At 39.1% G+C, this 22,792-nt stretch overlaps 1 protein-coding gene across 1 annotated transcript in view; it reads right to left on the bottom strand.

The window, feature by feature from the left end:
- The window catches only part of LOC126442674 (phosphatidylinositol phosphatase PTPRQ-like), a 402,005-nt gene that overhangs the window by 125,762 nt on the left and 253,451 nt on the right, over positions 1-22,792 (bottom strand). The window contains exon 10 of the mRNA XM_050090726.1: positions 15,766-15,887. Coding sequence (XP_049946683.1) covers positions 15,766-15,887 — 122 coding nt within the window. The remainder of the gene's footprint in view (positions 1-15,765; positions 15,888-22,792) is intronic.

The raw sequence follows: 22,792 nt of genomic DNA on the forward strand, positions 1-22,792 counted from the left end.
TTCTACCCAGCTTGTCTGTACCTTCACTTCTAGCCTCTTGAAGCTCATGATCGGGTTCGCCACAATGGAAGATACTTCTTCCATCTACCAACAGTATACTGGTTTTATTGGAGCTTTTCGTTTAAGAAAATTGGTACTTCTAATAAACTGAGCAGGAAGAAACAGCGAAGAAGAGACAAGAGTAATGATGAACATTCGATGTTCAATAGTAAGTCATTTATGTAAACAAAACGAGGCTGGGTCCAACATTGAAACTTATGGTACACCTTATGAAATATCTCCGTATTTAGATTAGAAGCTTGCAACATTCTCTTCTTTGAGGTGTTTCCTTCCTATTTTTTGTCTCCTGTTTTTAATATATGACTTGACTCGGCACACAGGGCTGTATCTGATGACATAGTACAGTGGGTTCATTAACAACATTTTGTGATCAGTGACACCGTATGCGTTTAATAAATTTAGTACAATCCCAACAGTTTTCCTTTTGTGTTAGTAACATCTGTGGGATACCGTATGGGTTCATATACAGGGTGAACGTTAATAAAGCCGACAAACTGTAGGGACGTATTCCTGACTGGAAATAGAGGAGAAAAGTCCGTTTTACATGTGTCCAGAAAGGCATCATTGCCATCGTAGATGGCGCTGACAAATGGCAGTTCCTCTGACCACGTTCCGTGTGTTCCTTTTGTGTTGCAGGCTGTGTGATTGACGCAGCGCAATGAAAGGAGCAGAATGGACCGGTATTCATGTCGGAAAACAAGGCGAGATCGAGTTTGTTTACAACCAACAGATGGAAACGGCCTAGAGGCAGCACAGCTACAACAAAACAAGTACCCTCACAGACATACACCTCATTACACATCACTTGCGGTCCTTTTCGAATATTTGTGTGACAATGGGTCCTTCCAGGCACCAGATTTGGAGGACTGGCTTCTACAGCATATTGAGACGATTCCTAGAACAAGTTCCAGGGAAGTGGTCCACCAACATGATGTAAGCCACAGTGTGTACTGCATGACAACCATTAACATCCCTATCACAGGCAGTCCCACGGAGGCCACTTTGAAAATTCTTGTGACAAGGTTACGATACATCTCTATACTGTGGTTCAGGACGATCTGTTGTCATTTCATTAACACTGTCCATTTCTGAACACATGTTCACAGGATATTTTTAACTCTATTTCCAGTTGGAAAATTCGTCCCTACAGTCTGTCGTTTTAGTAATGTTCGCCCTATATGGTAATATGTGTGGATTTATTCTTCCTGAACCCACGGAGAGAATCTGATATAATTTGATTTTTCTCCAAAAAGTCAGTCAATTCTCGATTGAATAATCTTCAGTGAAGTGTACCAAACTGTATTTAACGAATGATATAGGTCTTCAACTTTGAGCATTCTTTTTCACATTTCTCTTAGTGCAATAATTCTTGCTACTTACAGGAAGAAAATGTACCTGTCATTAGAGATTAATTTAACATATTATATTAGAGTGGTTCTTTATGGAAAACTCTACCATTTCAACAATTTCAGATGATGAACAGTTGCTTGGACTCATGCTTAATATAATTTCACTATCATTATTTTTTTTATAGAATATGGAGGCTAAGGGAGATTTTATTATACTTTGTGTATTGTCTGAGGTGTTGCTGACATTTTGTAGAAGTTACTTCAAATGGCTCTGAGCACTATGGGACTTAACAGCTGAGGTCATCAGACCGCTAGACCTTAGAACTACTTAAACCTAACTAACCTAAGGACATCACACACACATCCATGCCTGAGGCAGGATTCGAACCTGCGACCGTAGCGGTCACGCGGTTCCAAACTGATGCGCCTAGAACCGCTCAGCCACACTGGCCGGCTGTAATTACTCTACAGTACTCACATAGTAACTTATCGCATACCATATTACATTCACTTTATTTGTAGATACTATTTCATAGCAGTCACTGACTATTCATTAGAATTGTGTGATATACGTTTTGTGTATTTTTGACAAATTTCTTAATGTACCTCTCTGGGAACATGGTAAGGTTAAACATTTCCATACGAAATGTTAATTCCTGTTCTTATCTGTGACTTCCTTTTAGATTCATTTGATCTGATGTGCTTCTGAGTAAGAAGGAAAGTAATACGGAAATAACGCCAGTATTTATTTAAGAGAGGTCTCAGTATGTAGCCACTATCATCTACATTACATGCTCCCCACTTTGTACTGATTGTAAATGGCTCGAAGTTCTTATATTTTCGCTGAAATTTTTACGATTTTTATATATTTCTTGTTGTATTTTAAATGGAAACGTTTAAAGGTACATTCCTTGGGCATAATTGGTCTTTGTATTCTGCATACACAGGCTCTATGGACTGCAAAAAACTGTTTGTAAGCATCTTGTCTAAAGTTGTTTTGGAACAGTTTTCCCATATTGTGAGAAATGTTACTGTTGCTTTCAAAATTAGTAAGATCAGTGAAGCAGTAGAAATTCTGTAACTTCCCTTGTTGTTTTAATATCATCAATTAATGTAGCCACAGCACATTTTTAATGTTAACAGTATTTCAGGACATTTCACAAATTTTTTAACGTTGCTACTTGGGGAACGCAAGCAATAATTATTCTGAAGTGTAAAATTTTGATAGCAGCTAAATCGCAATCTTTGTCTTGATTTAAATATCGTAACTGACCGCATTTTCAATGTAATACATAGTTTTTTTGTAAATCGGCATTATTTTCACCTTTATGACTTTCTGTGCAATAACACACAGCTAATGTGTAGGTTGGTTTACTCAGGTAGCTAATTTGCACTGATTTTACTAATTGTTTACTAATGCATATAGCACTTATATTACTCAAGTCATTTGTAAATAACTGCTCAAAATTTGCAAGCTTACTAGCGATCAACTACACACTCTGTTTATATAGATAAAAAAATTTTATCTCTCTTTCTTGATGGTAGTTCATATTAACATTATTGTATAACTGATGCAGTACATTGGTTATCTGTGATAACTCCTTTATGGCATTCTCTTCTGGCATGTATCTGACCAGGAAACAAAATCAATCATAAAAGGTGGAACTTTCTTTATTATTGTGGAACCTCATGTCTTCTCTCATATAAGCCTATGAATTTTATATAACGTTTTGTATATAATTTATGCAGTGTGTACTAGCTGGAAATGCTGAGTTTCTTTCTATGTCTATTCTACATTATGGGCTGGGGGTAAATGCTGACAATCTTCTGATTCTTTTACTGCACTGTGGGCTGCTGGCAAACGAAGTGTTTCAAGTACACAGAATTCTAGTTACAAATGGAGACATCATTTTGACATTCCTTGTGTATCATATATTGCCTTCAAATTCTTATTTCTGATATTGAATTGAGACTTTCTCGGAAAGTTCACTTTCTAAGTAATGCACTTTAACATGATGAGCCCACAACCAGAAGAAAATTCTGATGTTCCCAAGAAAGATCATTTGCATTGTTTCTCATTAATTGATTACTTTAGTAACAAGTAACTATTTGCACAATTTTATCGAAGAACGAAACTTGATAACTCTTCCATGCAACATACTTAACCAGACTGACAATGTGACAAATCAAAAAGTATTTACTCCAGTACCATGAGGAGACCAAGAATAAACTTGCAAACATTGCGCACAATACACAAAAAAAGAGTAAAGATGAATAATTAACTCTCAACATTTCTCTTTAAATATTTTTCTTTCTGCTTCTCCAATTAGTTTATAAGTCCCAGGCCTAAACAGTAGCCATATCAGCAAGCTCATGGGAGTTTCTAACATCTCTTAATTTGACAGTATTTTCAATGTGTCACTAAATAAACTTTCCTGCAAATTCTCTATGCTTTTGGCCTCTTATCACCATACAATGTTCTATATTGGATTTAATCTGTAGAACATGAACTTCTTACGAGTTACTCTGTATTCAACATTTACGTGACAGCCTGTTTGATTCAAGCTTGAAATTCGAAGTCTTCTTGAAGACATAATCTACAACATACATCACTGATCAATGAGGCAGCGACTCAACATTTTGCTTCAGCTGTCAAACTTTTAACAAGGCTTTGCTTTTATGCATACCAGGTAGTGCGTCCCCATTGCATGGTGGGAAATCCATTGGCATTCAGTTGATATATTTACTGGGGATGTCCCTGCAGTAGCGCTATTTATCTGTGTCCTCGGTGGCTCAGATGGATAGAGCATCTGCCATGTAAGCAGGAGATCCCGTGTTCGAGTCCCAGTCGGGGCACACATTTTCAGCTGACCACATCGAGGTAAATCAACAACACCTGTCGGCAGCTGAGGGTTTCAGTTAATCATCATTAATTTATTATTTTGTTTATTATCAGGATCACATTATCCTTAGTCTTCAGACTCTCTATTACACCAGACAGGATTTTCACTTTGATAATCCGAATATGCCTAGTCAAGCTGTGTTGATCCTCCATCAGATAATATGCCAGACCTTTTACTTCCTCTATTTAGAATCAGCAGGGGCTAGCTGTGTGAAGCTCCATTACAGATTATGACAAACTTTTTAGTTAATATTACTACTAAAAATATTTTTCGCTAGTTTTCCAGTGAATCAACATGGATTTATTATGAGTATTCAACGTATTAAACTATTGAACAGCAAAACTGATATTCAGATGAGATATTATTGGGAGGCACCACAGACTGCCTATAGCTCTTTGATATGGTTTAGTGGATTTAGATGGCTCTTCATAAGCAATATTTCTTTATCTGTCACCATTCAGTGTTCTATATTGGTATTAAAATGTTGACCTCTGACTCTTAGTCTTATATTCGTATATTTAAATTGATTACAAAACCTTTCTCTGACATTATTTTAATTTCTATTCGCAGATGTGACTGAAATGTGCTGTTAAATGTAATTTCAAATTTTTGCTTCAATTTGTTCAAAACTTCAGTGGTACTGACTGATAATCTCTCAATAACTAATCAACTATCAACAAACAAAAGGCTTCATGGTAATAGATACAACGATCATCAGCATAAGTATTTAAATTTCACAATGTCATCAAAAAATTTGAGACTTTCCCATTTCACAGTTTTGGAGCTTGTCTTATGCCATATGAACTGTTCTTCAGATTGCAAATTCTATTTTTACTGTTCATAAATCTATTAGATTGATTCACGTAAATTACTATCTGCAGGTAAACGTATAAGAACGTTGTCTTAAAATCAGAAGTTCTCGTTTTCGATTTATTTGTGACTGCTAGCCGAAGAACTAGTCCAAGTTTGTTATTACATGCCACAGGATTGGAAGTTACTAAACTGTCCAGATTGTCCTCCAGGTCGAAAGATCTTTAAGCTAGTTGGAGTTTGTAATGACTGTCTAGGTTTTGATGCAACATCCAGACACATATTTTACATTCATTGCACACTTAATGAAACTCTTAGATTTCCTACTTCATTAGGCATTGTGTTATGACATTTTTTGAGGCATTTGAGGTAGAAATGTCAAAAACTTCTCCTACCACTCTAAAGCTTGCATTTTTACTGTGTTGCACAAGATCCAGTTCATAGCCTTAATACCTGACAGGCATGCTAGTGCTTCATCAATTTAGTTTCAGTGAGGAGAATATATTTCGAGTGACATAATCAGAATGTTCAGTGCAATGTTCAGGAACATCATGGAGAGACTCACCAGACAACTGGTTCCCTTAAGTATGTAGTAATTTGCTCCTTGTTTGTCTCATTGAATCTTAACTTCAGTGAGTTGCGATTGACCTTGAGTTCTTTTGTGAACTATGTTTTATAAGAGACAACAATGTCTCAGATAAATGGATCCTGTGTCCCCCCCCCCATGAACCATGGACCTTGCAGTTGGTGGGGAGGCTTGCGCGCCTCAGCGATACAGATAGCCGTACCGTAGGTACAACCACAACGGAGGGGTATCTGTTGAGAGGCCAGACAAATGTGTGGTTCCTGAAGAGGGGCAGCAGCCTTTTCAGTAGTTGCAAGGCGACAGTCTGGATGATTGACTGATCTGGCCTTGTAATAATAACCAGAAGGCCTTGCTGTGCTGGTACTGCGAACGGCTGAAAGCAAGGGGAAACTACGGCCGTAATTTTTCCCGAGGGCATGCAGCTTTACTGTATGATTAAATAATGATGGCGTCCTCTTGGGTAAAATATTCTGGAGGTAAAATAGTCCCCCATTCGGATCTCCGGGTGGGGACTACTCAAGAGGATGTTATCAGGAGAAAGAAAACTGGCGTTCTACGGATCGGAGCGTGGAATGTCAGATCCCTTAATCGGGCAGGTAGGTTAGAAAATTTAAAAAGGGAAATGGATAGGTTAAAGTTAGATATAGTGAGAATTAGTGAAGTTCGGTGGCAGGAGGAACAAGACTTCTGGTCAGGTGACTACAGGGATATAAACACAAAGTCAAATAGGGGTAATGCAGGAGTAGGTTAAATAATGAATAGGAAAATAGGAATGCGGGTAAGCTACTACAAACTGCATAGTGAACGCATTATTGTGGCCAAGATAGATACGAAGTCCACACCTACTATAGTAGTACAAGTTTATATGCCAACTAGCTCTGCAGATGACGAAGAAATTGAAGAAATGTATGATGAAATAAAAGAAATTATTCAGATAGTGAAGGGAGACGAAAATTTAATAGTCATGGGTGACTGGAATTCGAGTGTAGGAAAAGGGAGAGACGGAAACGTAGTAGGTGAATATGGATTGGGGCTAAGAAATCAAAGAGGAAGCCGCCTGGTAGAATTTTGCACAGAGCACAACATAATCATAACTAACACTTGGTTTAAGAATCATGAAAGAAGGTTGTATACATGGAAGAACCCTGGAGATACTAAAAGGTATCAGATAGATTATATAATGGTAAGACAGAGATTTAGGAACCAGGTTTTAAATTGTAAGACATTTCCAGGGGCAGATGTGGACTCTGACCACAATCTATTGGTTATGACCTGTAGATTAAAACTGAAGAAACTGCAAAAAGGTGAGAATTTAAGGAGATGGGACCTGGATAAACTGAAAGAACCAGAGGTTGTACAGAGTTTCAGGGAGAGCATAAGGGAACAATTGACAGGAATGGGGAAAGAAATACAGTAGAAGAGGAATGGGTAGCTTTGAGGGATGAAGTAGTGAAGGCAGCAGAGGATCAAGTAGGTAAAAAGACGAGAGCTAGTAGAAATCCTTGGGTAACAGAAGAAATATTGAATTTAATCGATGAAAGGAGAAAATATAAAAATGCAGTAAATGAAGGAGGCAAAAAGGAATACAAACGTCTCAAAAATGAGATCGACAGGAAGTGCAAAATGGCTAAGCAGGGATGGCTAGAGGACAAATGTAAGGATGTAGAGGCTTATCTCACTAGGGGTAAAATAGATACTGCCTACAGGAAAATTAAAGAGACGTTTGGAGATAAGAGAACCACTTGTATGAACATCAAGAGCTCAGATGGAAACCCAGTTCTAAGCAAAGAAGGGAAAGCAGAAAGGTGGAAGGAGTATATAGAGGGTCTATACAAGGGCGATGTACTTGAGGACAATATTATGGAAATGGAAGAGAATGTAGATGAAGATGAAATGGGAGATATGATACTGCGTGAAGAGTTTGACAGAGCACTGAAAGACCTGAGTCAAAACAAGGCCCCCGGAGTAGACAACATTCCATTGGAACTACTGACGGCCTTGGGAGAGCCAGTCATGCTAAACTCTACCATCTGGTGAGCAAGATGTATGAGACAGGCGAAATACCCACAGACTTCAAGAAGAATGTAATACTTCCAATCCCAAAGAAAGCAGGTGTTGACAGATGTGAAAATTACCGAACAATCAGTTTAATAAGCCACAGCTGCAAAATATTAACACGAATTCTTTACAGACGAATGGAAAAACTAGTTGAAGCCGACCTCGGGGAAGATCAGTTTGGATTCCGTAGAAATACTGGAACACGTGAGGCAATACTGACCTTACGACTTATCTTAGAAGAAAGATTAAGGAAAGGCAAACCTACGTATCTAGCATTTATAGACTTAGAGAAAGCTTTTGACAATGTTGACTGGAATACTCTCTTTCAAATTCTAAAGGTGGCAGGGGTAAAATACAGGGAGCGAAAGGCTATTTACAATTTGTACAGAAACCAGATGGCAGTGATAAGAATCGAGGGACATGAAAGTGAAGCCGCGGTGGGGAAGGGAGTAAGACAGGGTTGTAGCCTCTCCCCGATGTTATTCAATCTGTATATTGAGCAAGCAGTAAAAGAAACAAAAGAAAAATTCGGAGTAGGTATTAAAATCTATGGAGAAGAAATAAAAACATTGAGGTTCGCTGATGACAGTGTAATTCTGTCAGAGACAGCAAAGGACTTGGAAGAGCAGTTGAACGGAATGGATGGTATCTTGAAGGGAGGTTATAAGATGAACATCAACAAAAGCAAAACGAGGATAATGGAATGTAGTCGAATTAAGTCGGGTGATGCTGAGGGAATTAGATAAGGAAATGAGACACTTAAAGTAGTAAAGGAGTTTTGCTATTTGGGGAGCAAAATAACTGATGATGGTCGAAGAAGAAAGGATATAAAATGTAGACTGGCAGTGGCAAGGAAAGCGTTTCTGAAGAAGAGAAATTTGATAATATCGAGTATAGATTTAAGTGTCAGGAAGTCATTTCTGAAAGTATTTGTATGTAGTGTAGCCATGTATGGAAGTGAAACATGGACGGTAAATAGTTTGGACAAGAAGAGAATAGAAGCTTTCGAAATGTGGTGCTACAGAAGAATGCTGAAGATTAGATGGGTAGATCACATAACTAATGAGGAAGTATTGAATAGGATTGGGGAGAAGAGAAGTTTGTGGCACAACTTGACCAGAAGAAGGGATCGGTTGGTAGGACATGTTCTGAGGCATGAAGGGATCACCAATTTAGTATTGGAGGGCAGCGTGGAGGGTAAAAATCGTAGGGGGAGACCAAGAGATGAATACACTAAGCAGATTCTGAAGGATGTAGGTTGCAGTAGGTACTGGGAGATGAAGAAGCTTGCACAGGATAGAGTAGCATGGAGAGCTGCATCAAACCAGTCTCAGGACTGAAGACCACAACAACAACAACATAAAAGTGTCGCAGTCATATCCAACAAACATTAATTGTTTTGACTTATGGTCGACCTTCCTTCATATGGAATGTTCAGTCAGTACTTGAAGGCACATTCAAAATTTCTCGACTTAGTAAGACCCATTTTACATGAAAACAAAAATGCTGTGAGACCTTTCCCAATTCTTGAACTCATTCCATCCTCATTTAGGTAAAGACTGGATAATTCATCGCTTCAGCCACAAATCCTATTTCACGTCATGGGCATGTATTGCTGAACATGCTGCCTCAATAATTTGGGCTTCGCCCTTTCAAGTTAATTAGTTAGTTAGTCAGTTACGTGTTCTGTGGATCATTTTGCATGATAGACAGTAATGATGTGGAACAAATCATTTGGGGGTACATTCACATCACAAATTAATTTGAATATGTGGTTACATCATGAACATTATTAAGTTTCTTCTTTTTTACAAAAAGAAAAAAAAGGTATATGGATATGAGTCAGTAATTCCTACCCACATTACAGTAATAGAAATTCTTCAACAGAATAGAAAGAGTTGTCAAGGAGAAACTTTCTCAGTTCATTTTCAATTTTATTTTGCTGTCTATCAGACGTTTTATATCACTAGGTAAGTGATAAAAAATTTTGTTGCAACACTACACACCCCTTATTGTCCTAAAGACATCCTTAATGAGGAGTAATGTCTTTTTTCATCTGGTGTTTTAATTATGATCAGCATTGTTCCTTTGGAAGTGTAGTGAATTATTTACACCAGAAGTCGTGAGGGAATAAATATACCTTGAAGTAGCAGTCAGAATGCCCTACTCCTTAATCAGATGTCTACAAGACATTCGAGAATTAGTACTACATATTGTTCTTAAAGCACGTTTTTCCGAAAATACACAGAAGTTGTCAGTTTACTGATATGTGGCTCCCCAGGATTTAAAATAATTCCAGGTGCAAATATGGCTGATCTAAGTTGTTTTAGGATTTCCAAAATGTGCTTTTCCCAATTTGAATTCTCATCAATATTGACACCTAAGAATATTGAAATTTCCACCTTGTTTATCATATCCTCCCATGTGTTACTCTTATCTTTGGTATTGTAACCTCAGATCTGCAAAACGGAATATGTCTTCCCTTTAAAACTGAGGGTGAGACCATTCACAGGAAGCCAGTAGATGATATTTTTAAGAACCTGCCTAAACATTTCTTCCATTTCTGTTTGTATTCTTGGATTGATCAAAATACTAGTGACATCTACAGAAAGAACCAATACTGCTTATTGTGAAGATCTGAAACTTCCTGGCAGATTAAAACTGCGTGCCAAACCAAGACTCAAATTCGAGACCTTTGCCTTTTGTGGGTAAGTGCTCTGACCTGTCTGTGAAAGACAGTCTCAGTCTGGTATACAGTTTTAACCTGCCAGGAAGTTTCATATCAGTCCACACACCATTGTGGAGTGGAATTTCATTCTTGAGGAGGAAGATCGTTTACATATATGTATAACAATTATGGACCAAAGACTGAACCTTGGGGAACCTCATATGTGATTTCTACCTAGTCAGAAATATGTCCCCAAATTATATTGGTTGAATTACTAAGTACAAACTTCTGCTTTGTCTTTGTTAGATATGACGTTAGCATTGGCTGGCTATATCATTAAGCCTATGTTGCTGTTGTTGTGGTCTTCAGACCAAAGACTGGTCTGATGCTTCTTTCCATGCTGCTCTATCATGTGCAAGCTTCTCCATCTCCCAGTACCTACTGCCACCTGCATCCTTCTGAATTTACTTATTGTATTCATCTCTCGGTCCCCCTGTACGATTTTTACCCTCCATGCTTCACTCCAGTATCAAAATGCTGATCCTTTTGTGCCTCAGAACATGTCCTACCAACCGACCCCTTCTCCTAGTCAAGTTGTGCCACGAATTTCTCTTCTCCCGAATTTTATTCAGTAACTCCTCATTAGTTATGTGATCTACCCATCTAATCTTCATCATTCTTCTGTAGCACCACAATTTGGAAGCTTTTATTCTCTTCTAGTCTAAACTGTTTATCGTCCATGTTTCACTTCCATGCATGGCTACATTCCACACAAATACTTTCAGAAGAGACTTCCTGACACTTAAATCTATACTCGATGATAACAAATTTCTTCAGAAACACTTTCTTTGCCATCACCGGACTACATTAAGCCTATGAAACATCAATTTATCTAGGATAGTATGTGATTCACATAGTCATGTTATTGTTGCTAAGGTCCGATACGATTCTAGAATGCATCATCATCTCAAAAATTCAGAAAAATGATGTCATCCTTAATGCTGAGGCATATACATGTTCGTCTTAATGTCAGTAATTCCCCGTTTATCTAGAAGCTTCATAGTGTGAGCATTCTTTAATTTCAGGCATGCTGTGTCTAATAAATACATAATCATTTAGGCATTAATAGAATCAGTGATCCGTGGTCTAGGGGTAGCGTCTTTGATTCATAATCAAAACGTCTTCTGTCCCAGGTTCGATCCCTGCCACTGCCTAAATTTTGATAAATAATCGGCATTGGCGGCCGAAGACTTCCGGCATAAGAAGTCAGCCTCATTCTGCCAACGGCCTTGTCAAAGAGGGCGGATGAGTGGATAGAGGTTCAAGGCACTCTCTTGTCCTAGGGGTGGGAAATTGCCCCCAAAGGCGGTAGAATCAGCAATGATCAACGACATGAGGATGCAGAAGGCAATGGGAACTGCTGCATTAAAGACATGTAACGTGTATCCACAGGACATGTGGCCTGTAATTGCAGAAGTATCTTGATGATCTCTCCATTGGCAAAAGATTCCGGAATAGTCCCCCATTCGGATGTCCTGGAGGGGACTGCCAATGGGGAGGTTACCATGAGAAAAAGATTGAATAATCAACGAAAGGATAATGTTCTATGAGTCGGGGCGTGGAATGTCAGAAGCTAGAACGTGGTAGGGAAACTACAAAATCTGAAAAGGGAAATGCAAGGGCTCAATCTAGATATAGTAGGGGTCAGTGAAGTGAAGTGGAAGGAAGACAAGGATTTCTGGTCAGATGAGTATCGGGTAATATCAACAGCAGCAGAAAATGGTATAACAGGTGTAGGATTAGTTATGAATAGGAAGGTAGGGCGGAGGGTGTGTTACTGTGAACAGTTCAGTGACCAGGTTGTTCTAATCAGAATTGACAGCAGACCAACACCGACAACGATAGTTCAGGTATACATGCCGACGTCGCAAGCTGAAGATGAACAGATAGAGAAAGTGTATGAGGATATAGAAAGGGTAATGCAGTATGTAAAGGGGGACTAGAATCTAATATTCATGGGCGACTGGAATGCAGTTGTATGGGAAGGAGTAGAAGAGAAGGTTACAGGAGTATATGGGCTTGGGACACGGAATGAAAGAGGAGAAAGACTAATTGAGTTCTGTAACAAGTTTCAGCTAGTAGTAGCGAATACCCTGTTCAACAATCACAAGAGCAGGAGGTATACTTGGAAAAGGCCGAGAGATATACGGGAAGATTTCAATTAGATTACATCATGGTCAGACAGAGATTCCGAAATCAGATACTGGATTGTAAGGCGTACCCAGGAGCAGATATAGACTCAGATCACAATATACTAGTGATGAAGAGTAGGCTGAAGTTCACGACATTAGTCACGAAGAATTAATACGCAAAGAAGTGGGATACGGAAGTACTAAGGAATGACGAGATACGTTTGAAGTTCTCTAACGCTATAGATACAGCAATACGGAATAGCGCAGTAGGCAATACAATTGAAGAGGAATGGACATCTCTAAAAAGGGCCATCACAGAAGTTTGGAAGGAAAACTTAGGTACAAAGAAGGTAGCTGCGTTGAAACCATGGGTAACAGAAGAAATACTTCGGGTGATTGATGAAAGGAGGAAGTACAAACATGTTCCGGGAAAATCAGGAATACAGAAATACAAGTCGCTGAGGAATGAAATAAATAGGAAGTGCAGGGAAGCTAAGACGAAATGGCTGCAGGAAAAATGTGAAGACATCGAAAAAGATATGATTGTCGGAAGAACAGACTCAGCATACAGGAAAGTCAAAACAACCTTTGGTGACATTAAAAGCAACGGTGGTAACATTAAGAGTGCAACGGGAATTCCACTGTTAAATGCAGAGGCGAGAGCACATGGGAGGAAAGAATACATTGAAAGCCTCTATGAGGGTGAAGATTTGTCTGATGTGATAGAAGAAGAAACAGGAGTCGATTCAGAAGAGATAGGGGATCCAGTATTAGAATCGGAATTTAAGAGAGCTTTGGAGGACTTACGATGAAATAAGGCAGAAGGGATAGATAACATTCCATCAGAATTTCTATAATCATTGGGGAAGTGGCAACAAAACGACTATTCCCGTTGGTGTGTAGAATATTTGAGTCTGGCGACATACCATCTGACTTTCGGAAAAGCATCATCCACAAAATTCCGAAGACGGCAAGAGCTGACAAGTGCGAGAATTATCGCACAACCAGCTTAACAGCTCATGCATCGAAGCTGCTTACAAGAATAATATACAGAAGAATGGAAAAGAAAATTGAGAATGCGCTAGGTGGCGATCAGTTTGGCTTTAGGAAAAGTAAAGGGACGAGAGAGGCAATTCTGGCGTTACGGCTAATAATGGAAGCAAGGCTAAAGAAAATTCAAGACATTTTCATAGGATTCGTCGACCAGGAAAAAGCGTTCGACAATATAAAATGGTGCAAGCTGTTCGAGATTCTGAAAAAAGTAGGGGTAAGCTATAGGAAGAGACGGGTCATATACAATATGTACAACAACCAAGAGGGAATAATAAGAGTGGACGATCAAGGACGAAGTGCTCGTATTAGGAAGAGTGTAAGACAAGGCTGTAGCCTTTCGCCCCTACTCTTCAATCTGTACATCGAGGAAGCAATGATGGAAATAAAAGAAATGTTCAGGAGTGGAATTAAAATACAAGGTGAAAGGATATCAATGATACGATTCGCTGATGACATTGCTATCCTGAGTGAAAGTGAAGAAGAATTATATGATCTGCTGAACGAAATGAACAGTCTAATGAGTACACAGTACGGTTTGAGAGTAAATCGGAGAAAGACGAAGGTAATGAGAAGTAGTAGAAATGAGAACAGCGAGAAGCTTAACATCAGGATTGATGGTCACGAAGTCAATGAAGTTAAGGAATTCTGCTACCTAGGCAGTAAAATAACCAATGACGGACGGAGCAAGGAGGACATCAAAAGCAGACTCGCTGTGGCAAAAAAGGCATTTCTGGCCAATAGAAGTCTACTAATATCAAAGGAAGAAATTTCTGTGGATGTACGTCTGGAGTACAGCATTGTATGGTAGTGAAACATGGACTGTGTGAAAACCGGAACAGAAGAGAATCGAAGCATTTGAGATGCGGTGCTATAGACGAATGTTGAAAATTAGGTGGACTGATAAGGTAAGGAATGAGGAGGTTCTACGCAGAATCGGAGAGGAAAGGAATATGTGGAAAACACTGATAAGAAGAAGGGACAGGATGATAGGACATCTGCTAAGACATAAGGGAATGACTTCCATGGTACTAGAGGGAGCTGTAGAGGGCAAAAACTGTAGAGGAAGACAGAGATTGGAATACGTCAAGCAAATAATTGAGGACGTAGGCTGCAAGTGCTACTCTGAGATGAAGAGGTTAGCACAGGAAAGGAATTCGTCAATATGTGTGGCCTTTGGATATACTAACTATCCATATCACTTTTAATTACTATTGCTTTTGTTAGGTTTTTTTAATAAATACCATCTTTCATTTGCAACCGAAATGTCTGCATTCACAGTCTGAACACAGCTTTTAAGTAATGTTTGTGTGACACAAAACAAATTAAATGTTATATTCAACACATGTTAAATACTTTTTAGAACTACATCATACCATTGTGCACCATAGAAAGCCTCTAATGAAGCACCTCTGAATTGAGTTTCTTATAATTTATTGGTATCACAAATCAACGCTTTAGTATACAGAATGAATTTTCCCTCTTCTGTGGAATGTGCACTGATTTGAAACTTCCTGACAGTTTAAAACTGTGTGCCAGACCATACTCAAAGCCCAGAACTTTAGCCTTTCATGGGCAAGTCTACCAAGTGGGTCACTCAAGCATAATACATGGCCTGTCTCCACTGTTTTAAATCCGTCAGCACCTCACGCCTACCGTTATTTCACAGCCTCCTAATCAAATAGGTAACTCTAACCAAGCAGTCACATTTATTGCACATTTCTTCATAAATAAAATTTTATTTGTTTTCTGTTAAGGTTTAAGTGGAAAATTTTCTCAGGAGGACCAGTCGATGAGGAGGGGGCACAAAACATTACGAAACGAGTTATATTCCTCTCTTTAACAACAGAAGAAAGGAAAGTCACAAATATTTTATTGAGGTAGCGACAAATGGACGAATAGATCTCTGTTGGCAAAGTGACCATTTAATAAGAGTAAAGAACAGCATTACAAAAGTTTAATGTCCCCTTCTATTAGATGAGTGTGATATTAATTTGGTGAATGGTAGTGTGCAACCCTAGCCATAATTATTCTTCAGTCATTATTTTCATTCGTGTTACATCAAATAACTGGTAGTTTTTTTACATACCTGATATGTGACTTTGTATCGTAGTGACTTGTCTTGTGAATTTAGCGGAGGCTGCCATGTAACATTCAGCTGTCTACCAGACACCAAAGGCACTACATTCACAGCTCTCACACTTCCTGGGGCTGGAACAGAATAATCCTTATAAAGCAATCCAGTAAGAAGAAAAGAGAAAGGTCAGAAAGTATATACAACGATTTGTTGATTATGAACCTTTTCTTGTTGATAACTGTATGCACTCTCTGTTATAATTATAAAAAACAAATGATTCATTATTAGCCAATCATACATTATAATCTCATCACACGAAATTATATTTCACACAAAAATATTTTACGAGCATTTCCAATTGCATATGTGTTTGTTACGTGTTGCTTGATATCTGATACAGTTATAGGTTTACCCTTCAGCTTTTTACTGTCATTTAAGTTTCTACTACGATTAGGTCTACAGTTCAGTACAAAAAAAGGAAGAATAACAACAACAACTCATTTGGAAACGTCACACACACTACATAATATGTATTATAGACATCACTCAATCTCAAAAACTTGTAATATACGTATAGTAACGTTTTCTGGGATATTACTACATAACCAAAGAACGTTGTGAGGCATTAATTATCTGGACATCCCACTGAACATGGTCTGATATTTATTACTTTATTAGCTGAGACAAATCTTTTTCAGTAGACATATTTTAAACGAGGAACTGCATATAATGTTTTTATGTGTTCATAAAAAAATCTGAAAGTATATCATTTATTGGTAATCACAATTTAAATTGCAATCTGTGCTCACATGATACTGATAAACTTGTGTATGTAATTTACATAAGTGCATGCATTATGTGTAAGTGGAAGCAATTTTATAGAAAGTTGTAAACAGATTTCTTTTAAAAACATGTAGTTAGGCAACAGTTATATATGCATATGTAATTACTTTATGGATTTTTTCTTACATGATCGACGCCTTTTTCCATGAGGTGGCTGTAGCTATCACCTTATGCTTTGCCTTTTGCGAACTTCAATTCTCAGCATTATTATTTCTTTATTCAGTATACTTATGGTCACATACACTGAAGCACCAAAGAAACTGGTATAGGCATGCATATTCGAATACAAGGACTTGTAACAGATAATATGTGGGGATGTGGTCGGCAACGCCTATATAAGAGAACAAGTGTCTGGCGCGGTTGTTAGATCGGCTACTGTCACTACAATGGCAAGATATCAAGATTTTAGTGAGCTTGAACGTCACGTCATAGTCGGCGCAGGAGTGATGGGACACAGGATCTCCGAGGTAGCGATGATGTGGCAATTTTCCCGTACGACAATTTGATGAGTGTACTGTGAGTATCAGGAATACGGTAAAACATCAAATCTCCGACATCGCTGTGTCCGGAAAAAGATCAGGTGAGAACGTCACCAACGATGAATAATGAGAATCATTCAACGTGACAGAAGTGTGACTCTTCCGCAGATTGCTGCAAATTTCAGTACTGGGCCATCAACAAGTGTCAGCCTGCGAACCATTCAACGAAAGATCATTGATATGGGCTTTCAGAGCTGAAGGCCCACTCGTGTACCCTTGATGACTGCACGACACAGAGCTTTACGCCCCGTCTGGGCCTGTCAACACTGAAGTTGGATTTTTGGTGACTGGATACATGTTGCCTGGTGGTACGAGTATCGTTTCAAATTGTTTTGAGTGGATGGGCGTGTATGGGTATGGAGGCCACCTCATGAATCCATGGACCCTGCATGTCAGGGGGGGGGGGGGCAGTTCAAGCTGGTGGAGGGTCTGTAGTGTTTGATGGCGAGTGCAGTTGGACTGATATGGGACCCCTGACACGTCTATACACGACTCTGACAGTTGACACGTACGTAAGCATCCTGTCTGATCTCCTGCATCCATTTGTGTCCATTGTGCATTCCGACGGATTTGGGCAATTCCAGTTTGACAATGCCACACCCCACACGTCCAATATTGCTACATTGTGGCTCCAGGAACGCACTTCTGAGTTTAAACACTTTCACTGGCCACCAAACTCGCCAGATATGAACATTATTGAGCGTATCGGGGATGCCTCGCAACGTGCTGTTCAGTAGAGATCTCCACCTCCTCGTACTTCTACGGATTTATGGACAGCCCTGCAGGATTCATGGTGTCTGTTCCCACCAGCACTACTTCACAGTCCTAGGGCACGTTGTGTTGCAGCACTTTTGCGTGATCGTGGAGGTCCTACATGATATTAGGCAGGTGTACCAGTTTCTTTGTGTCTTCTGTTCATTACAGCACTGTTTACCACGAACAATCGGGTTATTGATCATGTCGTTCACTGATGCTAGCTACCACCACATACGATGAATTACTGGAGTACTGCTTGTCTGGGAGTTAATTAGAGTTGGGTGCTAACAGAAAGGTCGACGTGCACAATGCGTTCCTTAGAAGCTGCTGTTGGCTACAGAAGGGCTGGGTGGGGAGTAGTGGTGTTCTGCAGAGCCAGATATTTACTACCCTGAGGCGACGGGGGAAATTAGGGAGGTGGCAGTTTACAACGCTGACGCAACAGAAATCCTGTACGGTGGACGGTGCAGGTGGAAGGTTGCCGTCTGGTGATCCGAAAAATAATTTCAGAATATTGTACCCGGTGAAAGCGTTGGGGTCGGAACAATACGAAAACACATACTTTTTATGGGAAGGAATGTGTAGGGTCACAGGCAACAGTCATCAGCTGATATGGGAAGTATCTTCTCATGGCAAGTGACGAGGCACACTTCCCATCAAAAAGCACCAAATTCCAGAAGGTCTTTTGAATGGAGTATGAGCTACAGGCGATTGGTTAGCAGATTCATGCCCTTGTTGTGGCAATGTTTCTGTAACGGCCACTGGGATTCGTCGTCTGAGCGCAGGTATAGACGCCAAGTTCCCAGAGAGAGAGGGCATATGGCGTGAACTCACTTTCCTTTGGAGACTGATCGAAGATACTTCCCTCTGGGGATCAACCTATAATCTTCACAGGTAAGAGCTACAGCGGAGAACCTGGGGACTACATTTTGAGACGTTCTGCTTGTGACACAAGGAGGTGTGAAGACGTTCCTTTGTGAACAGAGTTGTTATTCATTTTAGTAGAGTGATGAATCTTTACCGTTCTGCGAAGTCTGACACACATTGAAATGCATCTTTACGAAAGAATGCTTGGGTCGGATTTCTGTTTCGCGCTGGTGAGAAAACAGAAATGTTGAGTTGCGTTATGTCTTGCACTGACGAAATTTGAGCCTTGGACGTTTGTGGACAGCGTATAGCATCCACTGTCCAGGCAGAGAATTACATGTACGTCATGTACCTCTTCTGCACCGCAGCTACATGAGCAAATCGTTGCTGCAGTGTAAATGCCGTTGGTTCTTCAGTAGGTGACACACGCTCCTGAGTTGCGCCCGCAGTTAGTGGTCTAGTGGCGAGGATTGCTGCCTCTGGATAACGGGGTCCCTGGTTCGATTCCCAGCTGGGTTGTGGATTTTCTCTGCCCGGGGTCTGGGTGTCTGTGTTGTACCCTTCATTTCATCATCATCATCATCATCATCATCATCATCATCATCATCATCATCTTCATCATCATTCGTGACAGTCGCTAGATTGGGCTTTATAAAAATTTGTACTTCGTACGGGTGCTGATGACCGCGCAGTTGAGCGCCCCACAAACCAAACAGCGACATCATCATCAGCTCCTGAGTTAGGCTGTTAGGGAAACACTCACAGTAAATGGATTGAGTTCTACTTACTTGTCAACTGAGCTTTTTCCGAAAGTGTCTGTCAAGGCGCACGTCATCCGTTTCTCACCGCTAATCAGTAACAGGCAACTTCGTGTCCATCTAATAAAGCGGGACATGCTCCCAGGAAAGTGAAAAATATGTTCCGCCAATCTAGAAATCACATTTAGGGTGGGATCTACCATATTTACAGAATTTTTGTACTCTATATATTTCTCGACAATAAATCATTTATGGTATCCAAGCTGTGATTCATTCTAGTAGCATCCCAATAGCAGTAATTGGTTTGATTGCTAAAATGAAGCAAAGTAAAACCACAATACCAAGCTTCATTTTACGCAAATCTGTAGGCGTAGATTGTCAATAGAAGTGCCCTTTTAATCATTTGTATACGTGAGAATTCCACTGCGGGTACAGCATTAGGCTACAACTCATACACACGCTATATGTTAGAAACACCACAGGTGTTTACCCTGTAAGTGATCAAAATTAACTTGATGTTTCATTATCAGTGATATATGTCAGAGTATATTTGTTCGCACTAGTCTGAAATATAAGGATAAATTGTTAACATTGGTACCTGAAAGTACTTGTGATATTGTGTTTGATGGGTTACAAAATCTCTGCTGCACTAATTTACCAGTCGCTGTAATACAATACGAACTGAAATCGCAGGCAGCTCTTTTAATATCAGTGACCTATATTTCATTGCTACAATAATACAATATTTTTGTCACCTACTCTCAATTCTACAAGTCTGCACATCTTTCCACATTGTTATTGATTTACAGAATTAGTTCAAAACATAGTTGTTTGGTCCCTTTTCTCCTGTTTTATGATGCAACTCAGGACTGACTTCATCATCATCATCATCATATTAGGCATTTCGTGTCCAATGACGGATACAGGCCTCCCCAAGACTTCTCCAAGAAATAGAGTTTATATTCATATGCGTGTTTGCTGGACCTGTGTGTTTTCTCTTATCTATCCTTCTTCCATTAGGATATTTTCTCTATTTTCTTGAGTCTTGGAATCCAGCGAAGACTTTCGTTGATCTGTTTAGTACTCATTTAGCTACTATGTGTCATGTTCAGCTCCATTTCACTTTATATGCACAATCATCACAATCCTATCTACTCCTTCAGTAAGTTTTCTTATTCACTTGCTTATTTTCTTCACTCTTCTACTAACATCCAACACACATGGCAATTGCTGCTGTGGTGTACTAAGTTTCCTTAATCGTTTTGAATTAAATGTCTTTGCTTCACTGTCTTAGCTCAAAATTGGTTACACAAATTTACTATAAATTTTTCATTTCAGACATATCACAGTATCATTTCTTAAAACAGTATTTAATTTGCCTGAACCACGCCAGGTCAATTTAAGGGTGTGGCTTTTTTCTGCACTTTGAGTGATTATTTTCAAATTCCGTAGGTAAATGTCATCAAATGGCTATATGAGGGTTTTAAATTGTAAAATTTTCTTCTCAGATTTTTGGTTACATGTCAGTATTACACCAATTAAATTTCGGGTCTACTTGAAAACTCGATGAAATATATTCTTTCATTAGTTTTTGTTGTTTATGTGCCCAAAATCATAACTGTAGAATCTCATCATTGACATAAAAACAGTTCAGGTATGTTTCAGTAGCACATACACATTCCATTCATGATTTTGAGAGCTGAAAGGAACAACTCATTCTGTAGATCATATTTTCCCCTACAGGTCAGACAAGGTGTGTAAATTTAGCAGGTCAGTGTCAAAGGTGATCATTTTAGCCAGTATTTAACGATTCTGATTTGCACTTGTTTGTGTTTGTGCACGCCTGATCAGTAGAATGGCACCAGTTGTCCCAAAATGTGTCTGAGACACATTTTGTAACACTCTTATATGTGTAGGCTACATTTTAAAAAATTGTGAATAAATATTTACACAGTGGCACATGTACCTTTTACTTTTTAGAGACTGGAAAATTACATTTCCAGTTTTTCAGCCTAGTATTGGCCATGTTAAGTGCATCATTATTGCCAAGACGCAGTTCATCAAGGGCACATATGTCGAACGGTTGGAACATTGTAGAAGATGTTCTTTGTCCTGAACTTCACCAAAATCGCATATATTTTGTGATTTGTCTTTGATGCCACATTTAATTATGTCTTACAGATCTTATAATTAAATTTTCCCCGAGACATTAAAGTCTCACCTTTATCTACGATAATGGTGGAAGCAGGAGAAATGAATTGAAAATTTTTGCGACAGTCAGGACGTGAACCCGGGTCTTCTAGGCAGACACACTAACCTTTACACCACCACATCACTGTGGTCAACATTACTGCACGAACTACTCAGATGGTTTGCCCTACCCAACACGAACTTCACATCTTCAGTTTCTTTTCCCCCCTTACATTATCACTATTGCCAGGGCTGTCCTGAATTGGAATAGCATCCCAGAGTTGGACTCATTGGGGGAAGTCCTGTAGCATAGATGATGTTATAGGTCTTGTATAGCTCAGTTTCTAAAGTTGCCCCTCTTAGCATACAGGAAAAACTGGGAGACGGCTCACGACTCTGTTCAAAGACCATAAAGATGCCATACAGTTCGACACATGAGGAATATAAACCTGAGAGTGCTCAGGAAATGTTTTTGAAACTAATAATCACAATAAATGAACAATATAGTAAAATAAGTAATTTGGCTAGAGGAAAGAACAATAAGATTGATCAACAGTCTGATAATATCAGTCATGAAACTGAGCAACAATCCAGCAACAGCAGTCAGAAAAATGATCAGCGGTACAGTTATATAAGTTGTTTACCTATTGACTCAGTAGTTTCAAATATGAAGTTAATGGACATATTGAATTCCAGGAGTCTAGGTTAAAGCAAATTTTGGGATACATTTACATAAGTTTGGTAAGAAATCTGAGGAAAGGATTTTTCATGTTGAGACCAAATGTGAGAGGTCCGCAGAGGATGTAAAAATCGAATTAAGAGAGGGAATTAACTGAATAGCTCGAGAAAGAAAATAAAGGTTACATACATTAAATGGTGATGTGTAAAAAGTAATGAAAAAGGTTACTATAGTAGAATCGGTACGAAAAGGTAAATAAGTACAGTTTGAAAAGAATGTGTGTGTATGACTGAATGAAACAGAAGCTATCCTACATCAGCTGTCTCATGCAGTTAATAATGTAGAGGGTAGTTTGTATGAGCATGATTGTAGATTGTCTGACATAGAGAAGAACAGCTGAATAATCA

The sequence above is a fragment of the Schistocerca serialis genome, unplaced genomic scaffold (assembly GCF_023864345.2).
Source record: "Schistocerca serialis cubense isolate TAMUIC-IGC-003099 unplaced genomic scaffold, iqSchSeri2.2 HiC_scaffold_1400, whole genome shotgun sequence".
In the NCBI taxonomy this organism is placed as follows: domain Eukaryota; kingdom Metazoa; phylum Arthropoda; class Insecta; order Orthoptera; family Acrididae; genus Schistocerca; species Schistocerca serialis.